The sequence below is a fragment of the Sturnira hondurensis genome, unplaced genomic scaffold, assembly GCF_014824575.4.
Source record: "Sturnira hondurensis isolate 20B ecotype Veracruz unplaced genomic scaffold, ASM1482457v3 Scaffold0018728, whole genome shotgun sequence".
In the NCBI taxonomy this organism is placed as follows: domain Eukaryota; kingdom Metazoa; phylum Chordata; class Mammalia; order Chiroptera; family Phyllostomidae; genus Sturnira; species Sturnira hondurensis.
The window spans coordinates 9,009,964-9,029,698 of record NW_028091359.1 but is presented as its reverse complement, the minus strand read 5'-3'; the positions used below and the strand labels follow the sequence as shown (position 1 = coordinate 9,029,698).

The 19,735-nt window shown below is 40.9% G+C and overlaps 2 protein-coding genes across 4 annotated transcripts in view; one reads left to right on the top strand and one right to left on the bottom strand.

Moving 5' to 3' along the window:
* FAM20A (FAM20A golgi associated secretory pathway pseudokinase) overlaps nt 1-2,503 on the top strand; it is a 34,339-nt gene extending 31,836 nt beyond the window's left edge. Inside the window, exon 12 of the mRNA XM_037070080.1 lies at nt 1,286-2,503. The gene's annotated coding sequence lies outside the window, so the exon portion shown is untranslated. The remainder of the gene's footprint in view (nt 1-1,285) is intronic.
* On the bottom strand, nt 1,902-19,518 carry PRKAR1A (protein kinase cAMP-dependent type I regulatory subunit alpha). Of its 3 annotated transcripts, XM_037070083.1 has the most exons (12): nt 18,992-19,135; nt 16,415-16,508; nt 15,946-16,134; nt 11,205-11,375; nt 10,317-10,408; nt 10,053-10,114; nt 9,074-9,120; nt 8,217-8,375; nt 6,967-7,027; nt 5,739-5,860; nt 4,709-4,790; nt 1,902-4,071 (listed from the first exon to the last, which is right to left on the bottom strand). In XM_037070083.1, exons 3-12 carry the CDS (start codon nt 16,120-16,122, stop codon nt 3,899-3,901), a joined length of 1,146 nt encoding a protein of 381 aa, XP_036925978.1. In that variant the 5' UTR covers nt 16,123-16,134; nt 16,415-16,508; nt 18,992-19,135; the 3' UTR covers nt 1,902-3,898. The 3 variants fall into 3 exon arrangements, with proteins under 3 accessions (XP_036925978.1, XP_036925977.1, XP_036925976.1); XM_037070082.1 differs by lacking the exons at nt 16,415-16,508; nt 18,992-19,135 and adding an exon at nt 19,391-19,518; XM_037070081.1 differs by lacking the exon at nt 16,415-16,508.
* Nucleotides 19,519-19,735: the final 217 nt, after the last annotated feature.

Here is a 19,735-nt window from a genome sequence, read left to right as displayed (position 1 = left end):
TAGTCTGAGAGCCCAAACAACAGGCCGAGCATGGCCTTGCTCGGCCTGACCGGGGCACATGCATGCTGGGAGATGGTCTTCCCCACTCACCTCTCAGAGTGACCGTGATGGGCTGCAAGTACTCGTTCTGGGGTTACAAATAAATGTTAGCCAAATGGACAAATACGCCAAGTTCGCTACAGTATCTTCAAACAAGAATAAACTGTAACTCATTTTGAGATCAACAAAAATGACGAAAAAGCTCTCCACCTAGTGGTGAATTTTAAAATCACACATCTACTTGAGCTCAATTGGCAGAACCTTCACAGAATGAAGTATTATACCCATTAGTGGTTTTGGTAATCACAGCAGAATAGAGTTGAGTCACAGCTCTGAACTTATGCCAGTACGCAAACTCTAAGCTTATAGGTACACCACACCGGTGTCTGGGTAAAAGTTCCATAGGGTAAGCAGAAAGATTTATGATTCCCCCTTTTATTTTATTTTTAAAGACTTTATTTCCAGACAAAGGGAAGGAGAGAGGGAGAGAAACGTGTGAGTGGCTGCCTCTCGCACACCCCCGGCCGGGGACCCAGCCTGCAACCCAGGCTTGTGCCCAGCCTGGGAACTGAACCGTTGACAATTTGGTTTGCAGGCCCGCGCTCCATCCACTGAGCCACCCACCCCCCCTTTTAAATTCTATGGACAGCCTTTATTACTAACTATGACAGCTACTTGGGGGATGTATTGAATGGTGACCGGGCGACTGCTGCTCAAGGTTGGCTTACCAAAGGGTTCGCTGTTCATTCACTTTGGTGGTTGGAGACACCAAAGTGCCCAGAAAACTGACATCATGTTACTTCAATTTTTAAATACTGGTATTTAAGGCATTAAAAAACAAAAAAACAATCCTATGTGAGCCAATGTTTTAGAGGGGGAGTTAAACTATAACCAGTACGGTCAGCCTAGGGAACTTTTTGGTTGTATCTTGTTATAACTCTCTCGTTCCCACTCCAGTGCGTTAGTTGAAGGAAGGGATTACTGAATCTGGACAAGCTGTTACAAAGCAGTGCAAATTCAAGGTTGTTCTAGAATACGATGTCTCTCCAACTGACTGGATGTAAAGAAATTAATATTCATATACTAATGAGTACAACTTAATCATCTTACTCCCTAGAAGTCTGTGGAATAGACGTCAGGAATAAGATTGTATCTGTGTAAATATGTAAACACACCTAAGTATCTAGGTGACTGTTACATTTAAACTAAAGAGTATGCTGACCCAGAAAAGAAGTTTCCCCATTAGGTCTGGGAAAGTTGCAAAGCCAGAGAACCAGTCTTTGATAAAAAGGAAATCTTCGTCTTCTGAGTTCATTTCTTCCTCCACTACTATGTGAACAGATGGGCTGTAATTCCATTCCCCTTCCAGCAAGGGTTTCAGATTCAGCCTTTGACAAACGGACTTGAAAATCACTGTTAACAAACACACGACTCTTTCTAAAACACGAATCCCATCAATCACTTCTGAGTTTCATTCCTGCCCACCACAGGGGTAGGTCGCAAGGGGAGAGGCGGAGGGAAAAGGAGAAAGGAAATAAAAACCAACTCATTTAAGAATTTAAATTATTTAATCTTTTTTATTACTTGACCTACCATTAAGACAATCTATAACAAAAAGAATAGAGTATGTTAGCACGCACAGTATAATCCGACTAGTAACCAGGCAACAATACAAAATGGTCCTTTGGCCATCTACACCTTCTAGAACAACAGATCCGAGAAATCCACTCAGCAAGCCCAGAAATGATGACTTCTGAAGTCCTGATTATCAACTAAGACAAATTATGCCAATAGTGATATCTCACGTATAATCAGATTGCACAAAGATAAAAGCTTTAAATGTGATAATTTTTAAATTTAGCCTTAAAATTTCGTAGATTAAAAACTACAAAAGGGAGTAAACAGCAAGCCAAATGACCTAAGAGCAGAACTCATTTAGGAAGCATTGTTTGTATCTAAATATACATGAACATGATTATGTACATATATGAAACCGCAATTTATGGCATTCTAAATAACTCACTTAAGTACAGTTTTGGCATTAAACAAAGATCAAATCAAGCTTTATGCTAACAGGAATATAACTTTTATTTTTAATTTTTTAAATATAAAAAGGTAGCTAAACACAAAGTATAGATCAGAAAACTGTCATTTAATATAGATTATTTTTAAACATAAAAAACTTGTAATAAGGTGGCTTTCTCTCCCACACTCAGAAGTAAATAAAACCTCTTTCCCAGATTTCTACTCCAAACTTAGTAGTAACAACCCAAACGACTGTTCACATCCATGGAAAAAAGCTACCACGGCCAATTTCAATAACCCGGGAAAGGGGAGGCGAGGGGCTTAGTAATCAGAGCCAGGTGCGCACAAATGGAAAAACGCTTGCAAGTCACTCCCAACTATAACCCTGTATTACACAGAAATCACAATGAAAATAAAAGTGTCTACATTACAGAACTGTGATATTTTGTTTAAAAAAGTAACATAATAAAAATAAACTGTTGGGTATCATTGGTGCACATGGAATAATGTAACACATAGGTTGATAAGGCTGGAAAATACTGAGATACAGTTAAGACTCAGAACAGAAGCTCACTTGAGAAAAACAAAAAGCTTGCCAGAGAAATAAATGCTAGAGAGGAAAGCAGAACTTGTCAGCAGAGTGGCCTTTTAGACCAACTTGAAACAACACAGACACATCCTACTACCCGACCCCCAACCCACCATAAATTCTAGCTGATGCAAAAAAGGTGAGGAAAAAGGTCAAACCAAAGTAGGAAACTTCTTCCCAAATCTCCTGCCCCAGTGAATTTAGTGGGGCAAAGTCCCCAGCGATTAACTCTGTCCACCTGGCATTTCTCCCGTTAGCAATAGCACCTCCCTTTTCCTGACGTCTGTTCCATGTACTCTGTCTACTGCCAACAAATCCAGTCTCCTGGAGTCAGAGCTTCACGTGCACAAGAGATTACCCTGGAGTCCGCAGAAAGAGGGACACTATCCAAAAGCTCCAAGTTAACAACCAAGAGTGTAGACCTTAAATTCTTATTCTCAATTCAGCATCTGATGATCAGTATTTGGCACTAGCTGGATAAGTAAAGGTCTAGTCAGAATTTGTGAGCTGAGGCAGATGTAGTTAAACCCTAATCAGTATTTGCAGCCTATGATTCAGTTTCAAACTTAGAAGGCAGGTACAGATAGCCACCCCTAAATGGATTTCAGAACTGGAGAGGAAACAAGATATAACCAATACCAGGCAAATTAGCTTAACAAACAAAAATCTGGTTAAAAAGGAAAAAAGTAACAGATCATATCCATCTGATCATTAGCAAAAACGGGCACTTTTCCACCCTTAATCTAGTTTAAATACAGGCAGATCTCTTTCTAAGGTTATTCTATGTCCATTTTTTCTAATCCTTAGAGCTTAATAAGAAATCATTTATTCTATAAAGAAATATGGCATATATGGCCACAGTGTAAAATATATTTATGATAACTGGAAAAATCGTATCACTTAAAAAATCTTGCACCGTTACACCCTTCCTCCATGGTAATTCATTGGTGCAGGGATCTGCCCCCACCGAACGGCACGCACGGCCCCCGCTGAATACTAACAGTGCACAGAGAGAAGCGGGCACAGCGAAGTCTCCGGAGAACTCTCTATTTATTTAACTGTGTCGGAGCATTCAGTGAATGCTCCAAATTAAAAACGGTGCAATAAAAGCAACTTTTAATATAAACAGACAAGAAGCTGCGATGCCAGTGGCCACACAGGGCTGCGAACAGGGAAGATGAAGCAGTCTGCGAGAGTGAAGCACGGACTGGGAAGAAGAGAAGAGGGAGGCACAGGTGGCAGATTTCAGACAGACAGTGACACGAAACTGTTGTACTGCTGGATGTTGCGTTTGAGGATGTCAGAGCACGGGCCCAGCACACGTTCAAACCGAGGTCGGTCCAGCTTAACGCACTTCAGAGGGCCACGAGCCACCACCGTGGCTGCACGGGGACGATTCATCAGCAGAGCTATTTCGCCTGGAGAAGGGAGAAGGGAGAAAGAGGGGTGTGAGAGGGGCTAACTTCTATGGGGAACATTTTCTTAGAGGCTCACTCCTGAGAAAGAGAAAACAAATACGTACTTCTCTTAATAATTTAGTACAGGCCACATCACATCTGCACTTAAATAAACCAACTGATAGATGAGACAATCACCAACTTAAATTATTAACCGAGTAAGGTCAAAATCTCACACTAGTTCTCTAAAAGGCAAAAAAGGTTGCAATTAAGAAATAAAATTCAAGAGAAAACAAATTATGGCACTGTGATCACACTGAAAGGTGACTTAAAGAAACTGTGTATTAGCCCTGGCTGGTGTAGCTCAGTGGATTGAGCACGGGCCTGCGAACCAGAGGAAAGCAGTTCAATTCCCAGTCAGGGCACAGGCCTGGGATGCAGGCCAGTTCCTGGCAGGGGACACACAATACATTGTGTGTCCCTGGCAGAGGCAACCATACATTGATATTTCTAGGGCCCACATGGGTGGCCTGGAAGATGCTTGTGTTTTCACGGCCTGTGATATTTCTCTCCCTCTCTCCTTCCCCTCTAAAGATAAATAAATAAAATCTTAAAAAAAAAAAAAGAAACTGTGTATTCACTGAGGAAATCTACATACCGAAATAGTCAGAAGGCCCCAATCTTCCCACTTCAACAAACTCTTCATTTTCTGACCTACGCTGTAGCACAGCAGCTGTCCCCTAGAATAAAATCACCAGTGGCATTTTAATGTTACACAACTTAGCTACTTTGAAAAAAAAAAGGATTCGTTATTTCACATCCTCTGTGGTCACATGATAAAAGTGGACTGATGAGAATAACTGCACGAGCTTAATTCCTCTTTACCCAGCAGCCTCTGCTAGGGGTCTGTCACATCGAGCTAAGGTACTCGGGTACTTGTACTTGAAGGGTTCAGAGAGATGAGCAAACTAGAGGCAGTGGAGTCCAATCTCGCTACCCACTGTTACGGGTCAATTTCACAGGAACAAGCCACCAATCCCTTGATCACATGTACCGCACTGTTTGCACTATGGCAACAGAGTTGAGTCTTCTCGACAGAAAACCCTACGGCTCCCAAAGCCTCAACTGCTGACCTGCTGACCAGCCCTTTACAGAAAGAGTCCTTTGATTCCCCCGACCCCGCCCCCAGCTTAAATAAAACAATTCAGCATCTGCTGAGCCACATTCATAGAAAATTCACTTTCTGGATCTACTTGTCAGTCAAGAGTATCTGTTTCTTATATCTGCTATACATTTTCATGGATTGTGAAGACAGAAAAACATAGTTTAAGTCCTTGCCTTTGAGCCTTGGTTGCCAAATGGCCCAAACACATGATTTTAACAAAGATGATGCAGAATCATTACAGTCTTTTACACTATAGTTTGTTCAGCTTGCATGAGGAGGATTAATTTCAGTAGGTCAGATTCTGGCTCTTACTTTATGAATAGCCCGTTCCAGAATTCTGGTTCAAACTCATTTAAAATGTGTTGGCCTGACGGAGAACCAAAGAGCAGCATTTCAAAGTGGAAGGTAATTTTTAAATAAAACAGTCAGATACTCTTTAAATCTAAGGGTGTACATCAGAATTAACCCCCTTTTCTCTCTTATGGTGCACTTCTTAAAAAGTATCAAATGCAGAGTTCTTTACCTCCAAAATAATAAAGAACTCATCCCCTGGTTCTCCCTGCACCACAATCTTTTGCCCATCTTCAAACTGGACTGGTTCCAATGCATCTGCTACTGTGAGACGTTCCCACTTGTCCAGAGACTCTGAAAGGCAAGAATCCAAAGAATTTCTCCACATTATTTGGTATTGCTAAAACTGGCAAAACAAAAAGTATAAAGAGAATCAACTACACAGGCATGTCCATCCCATACCCTAGTAGTGTCTCAGGTGAGAAATGGTGCCTGTCTCCAGTGGCCTCTGGTCTCAGCAAGACCCTATTAATCACGGATAACCCTCAGACCCCAACTGCAGCAGCCCCCGTGGCCAGGTTAATTTAAACTAACTGCGCCCAGTGGTAAAGGAATACAGAAACAGAGCCACTAAGTACCCGTGGACTGCCTTCAGTGTAAATTCAACCTGCAATTACAGAACCCAGAAGTCGCAGGGTCACCATCCATACTCTTCCAGAGGTTCACAGAAACAATTTATCTATCTAAATCTTCAGTTGAATTAATTTACCAAACCAACAAGAACCAAAAAATAGTTTGGCCTTTGGGAACAAAAGTTAACACCCAAGACACTAAGCGAGTGTAACCATTTCAAAGAAAGGAAAAATAACAGGGGAAATAAAATCAATTCCCTGTAACAAAACAATGGCAGAAGGCTAGTCTACTTCAGGAAAACCACTATCCCCTCCCTCAACGAAGAACAGGCTCTGACAACCCAGAGCCTATCTCCAAAATGTCAACAGAACTCACAGCAGTGTTCTCAGAGAAAGCCAGCAAACGACGCCTGGTCTCTCTACAGAGGAACACGTCCCTGGAAACACTCGCTTTCCTTAACCCAAACCCTCACAGAGCACCAGAAACAAAGTCACAGGAGGAGTGACTGGGACTGTCCACACTCAGAAGGATGACACTTTTCGCCTCTGTCTCTCTAGGAGAAACGAGTAGCACAAAATTCCAGAAAGCTTTTCTCAGGTCCAATCATTTCTAATCAAGAGGCTTGTCACATACTAGCAAATTAAAAACACTCCAAATTTACTTCTAATTTAATCAAACTCTTAACTCTATATTCCATGTGTTTTACATTACTATTAGTGAAAAGAGAATTTATAACTAGTGTAATATTTATGAAGTATAATAGATTCTGCTTAAGTAATGCTAACACTTCAGCTTAATAATTCTCCATGCAATCTTCCGAAACTCACCTAGAATAGAGACTTTACTGAGAAACTCTTCATACATCTTCCGCTTTCTCAGAGTGCTTCCCTATTAAAAAAAAGTTATAAACGTGAGTCAAAAAAAGTTAATTATCAAATGATTCTGTGGAGTAATAAATAAGTTTCAAGTAAATTAAAAGAGAGAAACCATAGCTTCCTGACACATGATTATTTTTCTTCCTGGTGCAGATGGTAAGCCCCTCTGTTAGCTCAATAAAAAGCTCTCAGCAACTTTCTCCTAAAAGGGACCCCAAGTCCATGGCCAAAGACAGTTCCTCACACCACCAATTAGTGAAACGCAAAAAATAAAATGATCAGTTCTCAAAAAAAGTAAATAAATAAAAATAAAAGAAATATATATATGGCTATAGCTGAATATATTTCAGGTCAGAGTTCTTCCACATTACCCCAATCTTCCACAAAGTTAAAAAAAAAAAAAAAAACTGCTACCACTTATAGACCCTCCCCCGCAAAGTGCCACAGCACCCAGCTTAACCAAGTTATCTTATCTGCAAATTTTGTTAAATACATCTGGCAGAAAAAGGGGACCACACCATCCTCTATTAATAAAAAATCCTTACACAATACATTACCTTGGCAATTTATACACTTATAAAAATTGATACACATATATATCCATCCCCCAAATACAGAAAATTTTCAAAGTACATCTAACTGCATATTCTCAAATAGCCAGATGGGCACCACACAAATTTAGAAAACCATTTAAGATGACTAATGCCATCAGCTGGGACTTAAACATCCAGAGCTACCTGATGAATTTTTTGCCAAGTTCTCAAAAGTCTGCTATATCAGCAGAATGTCCCAATGGTTTTATTATTTTGTTTGTTCCTTCAGCGAAAGGAAAGGTGAGATTTGCATTACACCGATAACCCACTTTCGGTTCAGGGAAGCTGATCACTTCTGAATGGCCTTAAATAACTTCTTGTACTTAGACACAGCACTTCGAGACTGCCTGTGGTCAGCAAATGGAGACTCCCGGTCATGAGCTGACCATTACTGTGTATACCACATTAGTCTTCCACGTTAGTCCTGCCCAACTTTTGTTCTAGAAGGTCACTGTCTCAAATGACACAATGAATAATGCTAAATTGGGCTTCGTGCAAAGCATTCATCATTAAAAGTAATATTCTCCGTTTACTTTGGTGGTATTATTCAATTTAAATATTAGTGTCCTAGACAGGTAGTCCAAATCACACGCCAAAAACCAGTCTTACCATAAGAATTCTTCTATAGCTGTCTCGGTCAATACCCCACAATTTCACATTGGTCTTGGCTTTGACAGTGGCTGCTCTAGGTGTTCCATAAATCAAAGCAAGTTCTCCAAAGCTCCCTCCTTCCCCAACACTGGTTGCCCATTCATTGTTGACATAGACCTAAAATACAAATGACAAAGAATTGCTTTTTTCTACATACATAAACACCTAAGTATTAAAAACCCACAAACCTTTCTTAGGGATCAGAACCCTGAACTTTGTTTTAAAATATAATATACTAGGTTTTCAGTACGAAGCAGAGCAAAGTACTTCTGACGAGTTAAAATAAGTCCAGAAGGTCTGTGATTTACCTGGTTTAATCACCTGATAAGAAAAAGTTACTCCGTACTGACGGATCGGGGCAAAAAGGTGGACAGAGCATCAATAAAAACCACATACACTTACCGAGCACTGGGCTAAGCACTATGCTGATTAATAAGCGTTTTACTAGTGTAAGGCACAGAACTGTCTAATAGCCCTGAGAACGATGCCTCTAATATCCCCACTTCACCTGTAAGCGAAACAGGGGACCGAGAAAGCTGCACCAGTTCCCTAATGGCCGCACCCAGAGCCTCCCCGCTCCTCTCCCTCCACAGCGCGCAGGCCTAACCACTGCTCCAGGCAGGTTCCGGACTCTGGCCTACCTGAAGACATTACCTTTAAAAAGTTTCTCCGTGTCATTAAAATATTTGGCAAAAGGTACTGATGAAATTTGACATACAAGGGCTATATCAGCCCTTCAGAAACTTAGAGATGATAAATATCAATACATTGACTTTTAAGATTATCAACATATTTTTGCTCTTATGAAATCTTACATCCATCTCTCCTTGATCAATCACATAGAAGTTATCCCCTTCATCACCTGAAGGAGGGGAGAGCAAAACAGTTAGAAGCATTTTACAAATTAAAGAAACACAAAAGAAAAAAAACCTATCTAACTGATATAAATAATAAACTTATTTTATACTGGTGCTATGAGAAAGAGAGTGTGTTATAAATTAACACAATCTTTCAGGAAAAAACACTCCAGCAATATATTTTTAAAACCATAAAACAGATCAAATTTTCAGTCACCTCATGATAAAAAAAAAATCTCTAAAAAATAACTTAAAAAGCAGCCACGTATGTGTAGGAAAATATTAACTGCCTATCACCTGTAACAAGATAAGAACCCAAATAATAACTAACAAAATATCAGACTGTCACAAATGGGAAAATAATATGGGTTATAAAGACCCATGAAAATATCAAGAGTACATAACAAAGGCAAAAGGGGGGCTGGGGAGCAGACCCCAAAGGTCGGATCCATGTTAGTATTCATAGGCAAAAAGGTTAAGAATCACTAAAAGGTAAAAAACCTCACAAATAGATGAGCTACATGATGAAGAAAATAGTTTTGCTTATTTCCTACTTTGTAAGTGGTTAATAGTAATATAAAGAACATGTAAGATACATGATTCTAAAATTCCATTCAACATTCAAATAAAAATGCAGGAATTTCCTATAACAGTTATTATATACAAAATTGTATCTGGTAGGGAAATACTAGTCCCTTGGAGAAAATGTGTCTTTTGGCTCAGATGATTTTAATTTTAAAAAGAAACAAGCCCTGGCTGGTGTAGCTCAGTGGACTGAGTGCGGGCCTGCAAACCAGAAGAAACAGAAAAATTCCACAGTGTAACAAGAGGAAACTGGCAGGCTGAAAGAGGAAAACAAACTCCATTTCTAAAAACCCTACTGTCTTGCCTCCTCTCCCAGAGTAGCACTGCAAGCCACAAAAGCAGAAGCCCTTACCTTGCTGAATAACAGTCTCTCCAGCAATAAAGGAAGCCGGAAACATGGCATCAAAAATATCACTGCAAGGGACAGAAGGCCTCGTGTCACATTTCATGTGCCTCTTCTATGGATTTCAAACATTAACCTTAAAATTCAAGCTTCTAGATTTTCAGTGGGAATCGTCATCAGGTGAGTAACGAGCCTTAAATGTGCAACAATGATGACACTAGTCTGGGACCACAACTATACAGGAAGGCAGTATGACAAAGAACATGTACCTACCTTCTCTCATTATCATCAAGGTGTGAAAACAGCACGTTCTTTTCAATGGCCTTGGCTAAAGCAGCCATTGTCTTATAATCTTTTGGTATAACCTAGACAAGAATAGAAGGTCAAATAACATTTCATTTCATTGCAACCTACACGCAATTAAATGAAAAATCCCATAATGGCATTTAAACGACTGCTTTGAGTTAAATATTTTCAATATAACACACACATACTACTTTTGATCCAATAAAGTACTAAACAAATACTGACTAATTAATCCCCCTGCCTACCACCAGACCTGTGGGCTGGTATTTAAAGGATGGTGGCATTTGGTTCTGGGTCTACAACTAAAGAAACAAACCAAAATCACCTTGACCAAGGTCATTATTCTAAGACAAAACTGAACATTTTATGATAGCCATTTTTTTCACTGTGACAAGGTACTATCAGTTCCACGAGCCTCTAGCCAGGACAATTCTCTTCCCCCTTCAAGCTAACAGCATAACTCAAAATGGCAGGCAGATTCTAAGGAAGAACCAGTTAGGATAAAGCTAACATATAGGATAAAAGCTTAAAAAGCCACAACATGAATTACAGAATGTCAAAAAATTGAAACCGTGACTCAAGAGAAAAAGGAATACTGCCTCCTACTCCTGCAAAACAATAGCATGGAAAAGAACGACTCCCAGAATGCAGTTGTCATTCACTGTTTTACAATCACTGTCCGCTACTCTCTCCGGTGGCGTTATCACAGTACCCAAGAACCACACAGGGTGGCATACAACCTATCACGTTTATGTTTTACTGTGCAAAACCATGCATGCATTCACCAAAGGAAACTAGAGAACTACCACGGGGATCCCCCAAACACTGCCCCAAATGTTTAGACACCAGAACGACCTTTCTAACGTATGACGCAGCATCTTCCTCGGTGTAGACTTCAGCGCTGATAGCACCTCGTCGCCTGCGGCCTTTAACCACTGGATTGGGGGGAGGAGGAGAGATTTCATCCTCCCTGGAATCTCCACGAGTGCTTGCTTTCTGCAGATTCTGAATCTGTTTGGCTTCCTCCTGAAAGAAATCACACATTTGCAAAATGAGACCTTTCAGGATGTGAACTTGGAATTCTCATATTCCAATGGCAAGTCACTTCAAATCTCTTCCTCCTACCAGAAGGGGAAAAGTCAATTCCCAATGGGAAAAAATGGAGTGGAGTTTGAAAAGAAATATTCTGAAAGGCCTGTTTCTCAGATGATAATAGATGCCTTACTTATTAATAAACAAAAGCCATTAGTACGAGGGCACATAACATGCAAGTAAAAAATTAAGGTAGTCATGGTAACATTGACAACAAGGATTTGTAATGCACGCAATGGTAATAAGCTACAAAACAAAATCCTAGGGAATTGATGTTTTTGTAGCTGCTGCAGATGGCTTGAGACCCTCCTTCCCCCCTAGAATGAACTCCAGCACAGCAAAGCAATCCAGAGTACCTAGATTACTGGGTGACCTCAGTCATTTGATAAGCACTCTCAAGAACCGCTTGCCACGTCTACTTCAGGCAAGGGAAACACAAAAACCAAGAGGGGAGAATCCTGAGCCACGGAATTCATTTCTACTTGGAGTCTCAGAAAAAAAACAAATAATGAAATAATGTGACAGTAACCAAGAATTTAAACTAGATCAGATATAACAATACTTTTGCAAGCAGAGTTACAAAAAGTTTTAATCAGTGTTTACACATGGAGTTAAATTTTTTAAAGTTTACCTGCTTTTAAAAACTTTTCGTTCAACTAATATAAAAACTAAGGTGAACTATTTAATATTCTTTTGCTGTTGTTCAAGTACAATTGTCTCCATTTTCCACCCTTAACATCCTGATTTATCAAATCTAGAGCCTCAAAAAGAAATTCCTCAGGTCTGCAGCAAAGAATGAGTTTATTATGACAGATACAAAATAAGAATGAAAAAACAAGAATGTGTCATCCACTATTTCTCATTTGACTCATTTACCATTATTTCCCAAAACCATCTTTCAAACTCAAATAGTGAACTTACTAGCATTCACTATTTCAGAAAACTTTTTTTATAAAAATGAAAGGAGATGTCTATTTTTTCTCATGTGGTACTCAGCCCTCATTTTGGCATCAAGACGAATAACAGAACTACATACATGTGGTAAAAAAAGTCCAGAACAGTAACCATCAAGGTATTAATAGTGTTGATTTCTATCAGCACAATTATGGCTGATTTTTGGTTTTTTCTTTTTTGGAAGGATGGGGCCTGCTTTATTTTTTCATTTCCCTGGATTTTCTAATTTTCAATTAAGAAAACATACTTTAGATTAATAAAACAAATTAATAAAACATTCAATTAATAAAACATATATTTGATTATAAACGCATCTTCTTGACCAAATAATCCAGTCACTCTACTTCTAGAAATTTACTCTAAAATATCCATATATGTGAAATGACGTATATACAGTTATTCATTTTATCATTGTCTTTAGTAGTGCAACAGAACACCGGAAACAACCAAAAGGGTCATTAATGGAATGATTTGCAATAAACTATAGTGTATCTAATGCAATGACACGCCACACGCACATCAGAAGACAAAAAGCTTTTACATGTGAGTTTGTCTGCAGACGCCCATATGCCTATGGACCAGTGGCTGCATTCAAGGAAGACAACGATGAGGGGACTTTTCAGTGTTAGCCCTTTTGTAAATTATGAACCACATGCAAATGTGTAACCCATTTCTTAAAAACACATGCTAGAAAACTCACTTCATTTTCATCCTTCTAACTGCAATAACCGGTAAGGTCTTCCTATTCCACATTAACACAGAACTGTAAAACTCAAGTCTCCCAAAGTTTCATTTATAAGAGTATAAATGAAAACACAAATTTCCCCCCCTTAATTTGTCATTGGAATGTCACAAAAATTTCACTAATTTCACAAATAGCATCTCATTTGGAACTCTATTCTAATTTAATTTTTAAGATAATTTTGAAGTACTAAAAGCATTTTGATTTTAACAGTACTTCACGGATTCTCGTCTTTAACAGCAATCAGATGTAACCTAATCATGACGACTCACACCCATTATCAAGATCGATTTCTAATTACATATTATGACACATTTCTATATCTTCCTTTTTGCTGTTGTCATTGTCAGTCTCTTCTCTCTTCCTTCTTTCACATATTAAAACAACACTCCCGAACCCCCCTCCCCATTATGTTCTTCTGTTTTACGTTCAGATTCTGTCTGGACCACTTAATATTTTCACAATTATTTGTTCCCTCCTTACCCCTTCCAGTCCATTCTTCCATTCACCCCTGACTTGGGGCTTGACCTTACAACTTGCTTTCGACCATGCAATGTTAAGTGGACATTCCATACCCTGTCTGCTTGTATGGTTTGGCTCTGCCCCCCAGCTTCTGCCTTGAGAATAGCATGTTCCAAGAGTGTGGCTGCTCCTTCCACTCAGCCCCAGAACAAGACATGTGGAGTCAGGACAAGGTGAGCTGAGCCCAGAAGAGCTGCATGTGACTGAGACCTTAGGAAGGTCTTTTGTATTGAGTCACTGAAATCTGAGGGTTATATTCTGCTGCAACAAAAACTACTAAACTATATGATCAGAGCCATATTACTTTACCATTCTTAATTTTATCTGCTAGCTCTGTAAAATGGTAATAATCACCTACTGCACACATTTCAAAGAATGAATGTGTGTGTGTGTGTGTTATGTGCTTCACATGGTGCCTGGGCACACAGGAAACACTCAACGGTTGTAGCTATTAAAATTTGTCTAATCTATCAGATAGGAAAGGTTCTAATAAATAAATCATAAACGTGAACTAGAATTCCAAATTATGGTCTGAAGTAAAACACAGAAGCTTTCGATAGACCACCCGTGAGAGTCTGTGGTGCAGAGTAGTTGAGAAGACCAGAAATATGACCCTTGGTTAACACAGGGAAGGAGAATGACACAAGAATAAGACTGTGATTTCAGACATATGAACCTAACACCTAGTGTATAGAACAAATGACATGTTGGAAAATTGAGTATCTAGTTACCTAAAGTCCTAGCTAAAGAAATGTATGCAAGTGAGCAAAGACCCTTGTACTATAGGATAAGTCTATTAAGCTGTGACCTTTTCTGAGAGGTAAAGAAGCCAACACGCGTTAAATGTAAAAATCCCATCTGCAAAGAGACTAATAATTTCTTGCCTTACCCCCTGAAAATGCTTAATCAGTGCTATGTAAGTACAGGCTTTGAAACCACCACCACATACTCAACACTCCCCATAAAAAGACACACAATGTCTCACCAACTTCATCCCCTCATTCGATCGTGTCTACCAATGTCCAAAGAGAAGAGGCATCACCTTACAGTGACCCATTTCAGAACCCGATCTCCAGGAACGCACCTTATCTCAAAACGAAAACACCCACAGCAGCCTGGCTCGGAAGTGTAACAATATTTGGACATTGCTTAGACAAAGAGAAAGCCATCCTTTCTACTACAATTCCAAGACAGCAAGGCTACATTAATAGGAACTACTTGTTTGTTGTTACAGTTATTATTTTTAATTATTCTAATCACGGTACTAAACACCAATTTTAACAAAGAGCTTTTCAAGAAAACAGCAGAAAATGCTTGATTACCCAAATATTTTTAAAATCTTAGTATTAACAAATTCTTTCACTAATAAATATATCAATTAAGAAATGCCCAAATCAATGAGATATAAATATTTCCATTACACAATTAGATAATGGTTATATACCCAAGCAATGCCTCTTAATTAGTTCATAATCATTTTGAACCATATCAAAACTTCAATATTCATAAGAAAACCTGTACATTTATCTGACAAATTTACAGAAGCAAATCAAACAAATTACTCAAAACATGTAGCTATCCACACTTTTCTCATTCATCATTTCTTGAGGAAACTAATTAAACCATGGTCTTTCATGCAAAATTATCATTTTCCTTAGAGAAACATATACACATGCTTTAGTCACACTGATATACTCACAGTGAGGATGAAAAACAAAGAATAAAAACTGGTTTAACTTTTTTAAAAGAGGAAACATGTCCTGACCAAAGTACAATCTTGACAACCATCAACCTTGACCTCTGCTCTACAGTCAGTTCATCTGAAATCTAGTCTACAAAAGAAAGCACTTCACTACCTCAGAAGCTCTGCTGTATCAGTCACAAGCTGGACTCAAATGTTTCATTACCTAGGTTTTAAAAGGTGGGATAAGGCTTGTTAAGTTTACTTGCTTTGCTGAGGAAGAGAAACACATTAACTGCTTTCAAGTACTACAGAATTTCTCATTCCACACCACTGCTTCTGATCAACTGTATCTAGTCCTTTATTTAGCAGCTTTTTATGTATTGATTAAAACACAAGTGTGGAAACCCTGTTTGCCGAATAAACAGCATACAGATTTGTTTTCTAATAAAAATTACAAATGCCTTAACTGCATTTCTTTTTTGAAATTCTATTGTCGACTTTCTCATTTGGTCAGAAGTCCTTTTCTTCCAAAAGATACAAATTAGTGACACTACATTTAACAACGGTCTGGGTCATCTCGTCATCTCTCCATTTATTTTTACCTTCTCCAACCTCTCAAAGTATTCCCTGAGGAATGCCATGGGTCTCTCAGGCCGCGCGGTGCACAACTGCACAATGGAATCCTTCAGCAGGGCCTGAATGTTGTGCTTCTGCACGTAGAGCTCGCACTCCCGGAGGCTGCGCTCCTCCTCACTGGCTGAGGAACCGCCAGACGCCATGGTTCTCGTTCTCTACGAGGAAAAAAACGCACATGTGCTCATGTAAACTATTTATAAAGAGCAAATGCCAATCTGGCCTTTAACTTAACAAATTCATTAGGACGGATTCACAAGTGTCTTTTTTCTCCTCTCACAAGTGTCTATTTCTCCCTAAACAGAATTTTTTAAAGGGATGTAGGGTCTAAGGAATAAGAAGATATGCAGAGAAACTGCATTCTTCCAAAGAAGTGTTTTCATTCAGTTCCTGCTACAGGATCTAGATTTTGCAGACGTAAAAGCAAAAGGCAGTAACCTCAGCTCCGGGGAGGAAGTATGAGCCACTATGCCCCGCAGAGGTATTCTGCCGAGGAGTCAGGCCCTTAAGGGAATTTCATTCAGTTCTCCCCCTGCAAAAAAAAAAAATCATAATGACGTGGGAAGTGTGTAAATGGTAAACAGGGCAGAGAATTACAAGGGCACACAAGCAGGATCTAAGTGAAAGCAAGTAAGCACAATGAAGAACATCTGACACTCCTACATGAAACTCCAATCCCAAGGGTCTGTCCCAGTATCACCCAGCAAACCACTGGGGAAAGGAGCTGATCTGCCAACTACTAGGGTAATCAAAAAATTTAAAGCATAAAAGAAACCCACATGAGTTTTAAAGGCAATTTTTTATTCCAGAGTCTTTTACCAGATTCTAGCCCTAAATGATAACATATTTAACCCATTGGTAAGAAGGAAACTCTTTAACATAAAAAAAAAATATGTATTTTATGAAGTAAACTATAAAGATATGGACAGGAAAATGTCAAAACATTTTCTAAATCTGGACAGAAGATATTAAAATACGTTAAGTTTTAAACTTACATGAGTCAATAGATACACCGCACTTAATGAATATTAGAGGATTCAAACTACCTTGATGTGAAGTAAAATAGAGCTGCAACAGTGGGCAGTTACCCTTACCTTAGAGTCAAAAGCTTAGTAATCTAACAACAGAATCATAAACGGTTATCCTTCTAAGTCCTTACTACTAAACAAGTATAGCATCAGAAGATAAAAGCAAGGTCCGAAACTAAGATTAACACTAATCAGACTTTTCCAAACACAATGCACACAAAACTACTGAAATGAAACTGCACATGTAAAAGCACAAAGAAATACTAAAATAAAGGGCTAAAGCGCTACACTACTACTCATGTTGTTTTGGCAACTTTCCTAAGGGTTGATGAAGAGCAGGTTAATTAACAGACCCTGAGAAGTATGCCGCTTGTGACAACACACATTCAAGGCCACAGAAACATCATCCTGCTACTTCACAAATGAACACTCACAAGAAAAACGCCATTTACTTGAGGATGGATTCATACAACACCAGACGTGTTTCCGCGTCAATCATATGAATGGAAGCTATTTTTCAGTAGCATTTTATGCTACTTAATTAGTAATACTGATGGCCACCAAGAGCAACAATGAATCAGATCTTTTACACTTTAAAACATTCAGACATTTTTCAGGAATATCAACACATGTATCAACTGACCAGAGAAATAATTCAAAGATTAAGGAGAACGGGGTCAAAGGGATGAAACTGCTTTTTGTTAGAAATAATGTATTACAAAGACCAAAAAGCAGACACTGCAGTCACCATGTGAACCGTTGAATTCCGAATTTCACGGCCTTAAAAACTACCGATAATATACTGAGATTGACTCTCTATTTGTACTCAGTCTAAAAAGCTCAACGACGTAGCTTCTCCCTCCAAAGATTATTTAATACTTTAAAATTTTTCACTGCATTGTCTCTACACCTAAGAAAACAGATTATTTTGTTTGGAAACCCAGTTGTGATGAAGTGCAGTTTCAAAAGAATTACATGCTAGGAAATATTTTAAACACTTACACTCTTGCTAATTAAGGCTGCATCACCCCTGCGCGCCCCACGCCCACCAGCCAGGATCACTTCCATAGAGTCGTCTGGAGAAAGTGTTAGCTTTCGTTCCGGTGCGGAGAAGACCAACCCTTTGGGACTCTCTCAAGCAGTTAAGCCTTTTGGCATCACACCTGAACTGATCTGCAGGGGTTAACAGGTACCACGCATTTTCGAGAGGAAGGACGGGAGAGTGTCCTTCAGTTCACTTAGGCCACAGTCATGGCCACAAAATGAAGAGAGAGAGATCCTTCACCCTAGCCTAATCGTTAAGGCCACCCTGGTGGCCAGGCCGGCTCTGGAGGAGAAAAAAAAAAATCAGGAAAGAGAGAGAGGTGTAAGGGGGGAAAAAAGAAATTTGGGAGCCAGACTAAAATCGTGGAGGGTAATGAGGAAGGTAGGGAAAACCCGGAAAGGAGGAAAAGCGACTTCTGGAGGAGGAGGAGACAGTAAAGATGAAAACAAGAACGGCTAGGTCTCAAGATCAGCCAGAAACGCCAAAGAAAAAACCATGGCCAAAGCCGGTAAAATTCGAGCTTTGTCCTTCAGGAAATGTGGGAAGGCGAGCGAGGAGGCCCCGGCGCGTGGGGCGGAGGCGGCGGGGGCGCGTTGGCCTAGGAGGGCCGGTGAAAGCAGCGCAGGGGCCGGGGGCCTGAGCCCCGCGAAGTGGGGGGGAGCGCGCGGACCGGAGGTGGGGGGGGGCGGGACGGCCGGGAAGCTCGGCACCAGAGCGGCAGTTCCTGGGGCCTAAAGAGCCTCGGAGATGCAGAATATGGGTCAGAGGCACGGCCCAGGGCTTGAGGCTTGCGGGAGGCGCCGGCCGAGGAGGGGCAGGGGGTGCGGCCGTCCCCCTGCAGGTCGCTCCCCATGACGCCATCTTGGATCGGTCCAGCGCCCCCAAACGGGCAGCGGGGCGGCGAAGCTCGCCGTACTAAGGCCCCTAGTCGACTGCACTTACCTGGAGATGGGAGGCAGCGGGCACGGGACTGAGGGTACGAGTCTGCCGCTTGCTTAGCTCGCTCAGCGCTTCGCTCCCAGCCCGGCTCTACGGTGCGATAGCGGCTCCGCGGCGGCTCCACCGGAAACCGCCCGGGAGCAGCCAATCAGCGCTCGGCTGCTGACGTCAATGCGCCTCGCTCTGGCCAGAGCCGTCGCCTTGACAACCTTAAAAGTGCAGCGGCCCGTTTCTCTCCGGCCGCTCCAAGGACCCGGGCCCCACATCACCCTCGAATCTTACTCTGTCTGCTCCTTTCCATCTTACCTCCTCACTTCTCTACAGGCCTTTACTCACTCCTGTCTCTTCTCCTTTTCCCACTCTAGCCCGGCGCTTCTCTCCTGTTCACCTGCCCCTCCTTACCTGCTCGTGTCTGGATGCCTCAGGTTCCCTGTAGTCTTCCTTCTGCTCTTCACTCTCTCTCCGCGCGTTCAGGAGCTCCCTTCTCACCTTGCCTCCTCGCTTCTTCTCACTCTCGCTACGGTCTGCCTCACCCTTTTCTACCTCACCCTCTGCCTTTTCTCCCTCCCACTCCCCACCCTCTCCCAGCCCTCTCCCCGCCCCGGCCCACGTGGGGCGTCTCAGATGACAGGTGGGCAACTCCACCCCGTGGGCCCGCAGGGGGTGGACGCGGGGCCCCGGCGGGGAGATTCGTGCCTTTTCCAGGCCCCGAGGAGGAGGCGGCCCCCGCGGATCTGCGGCAGCTGC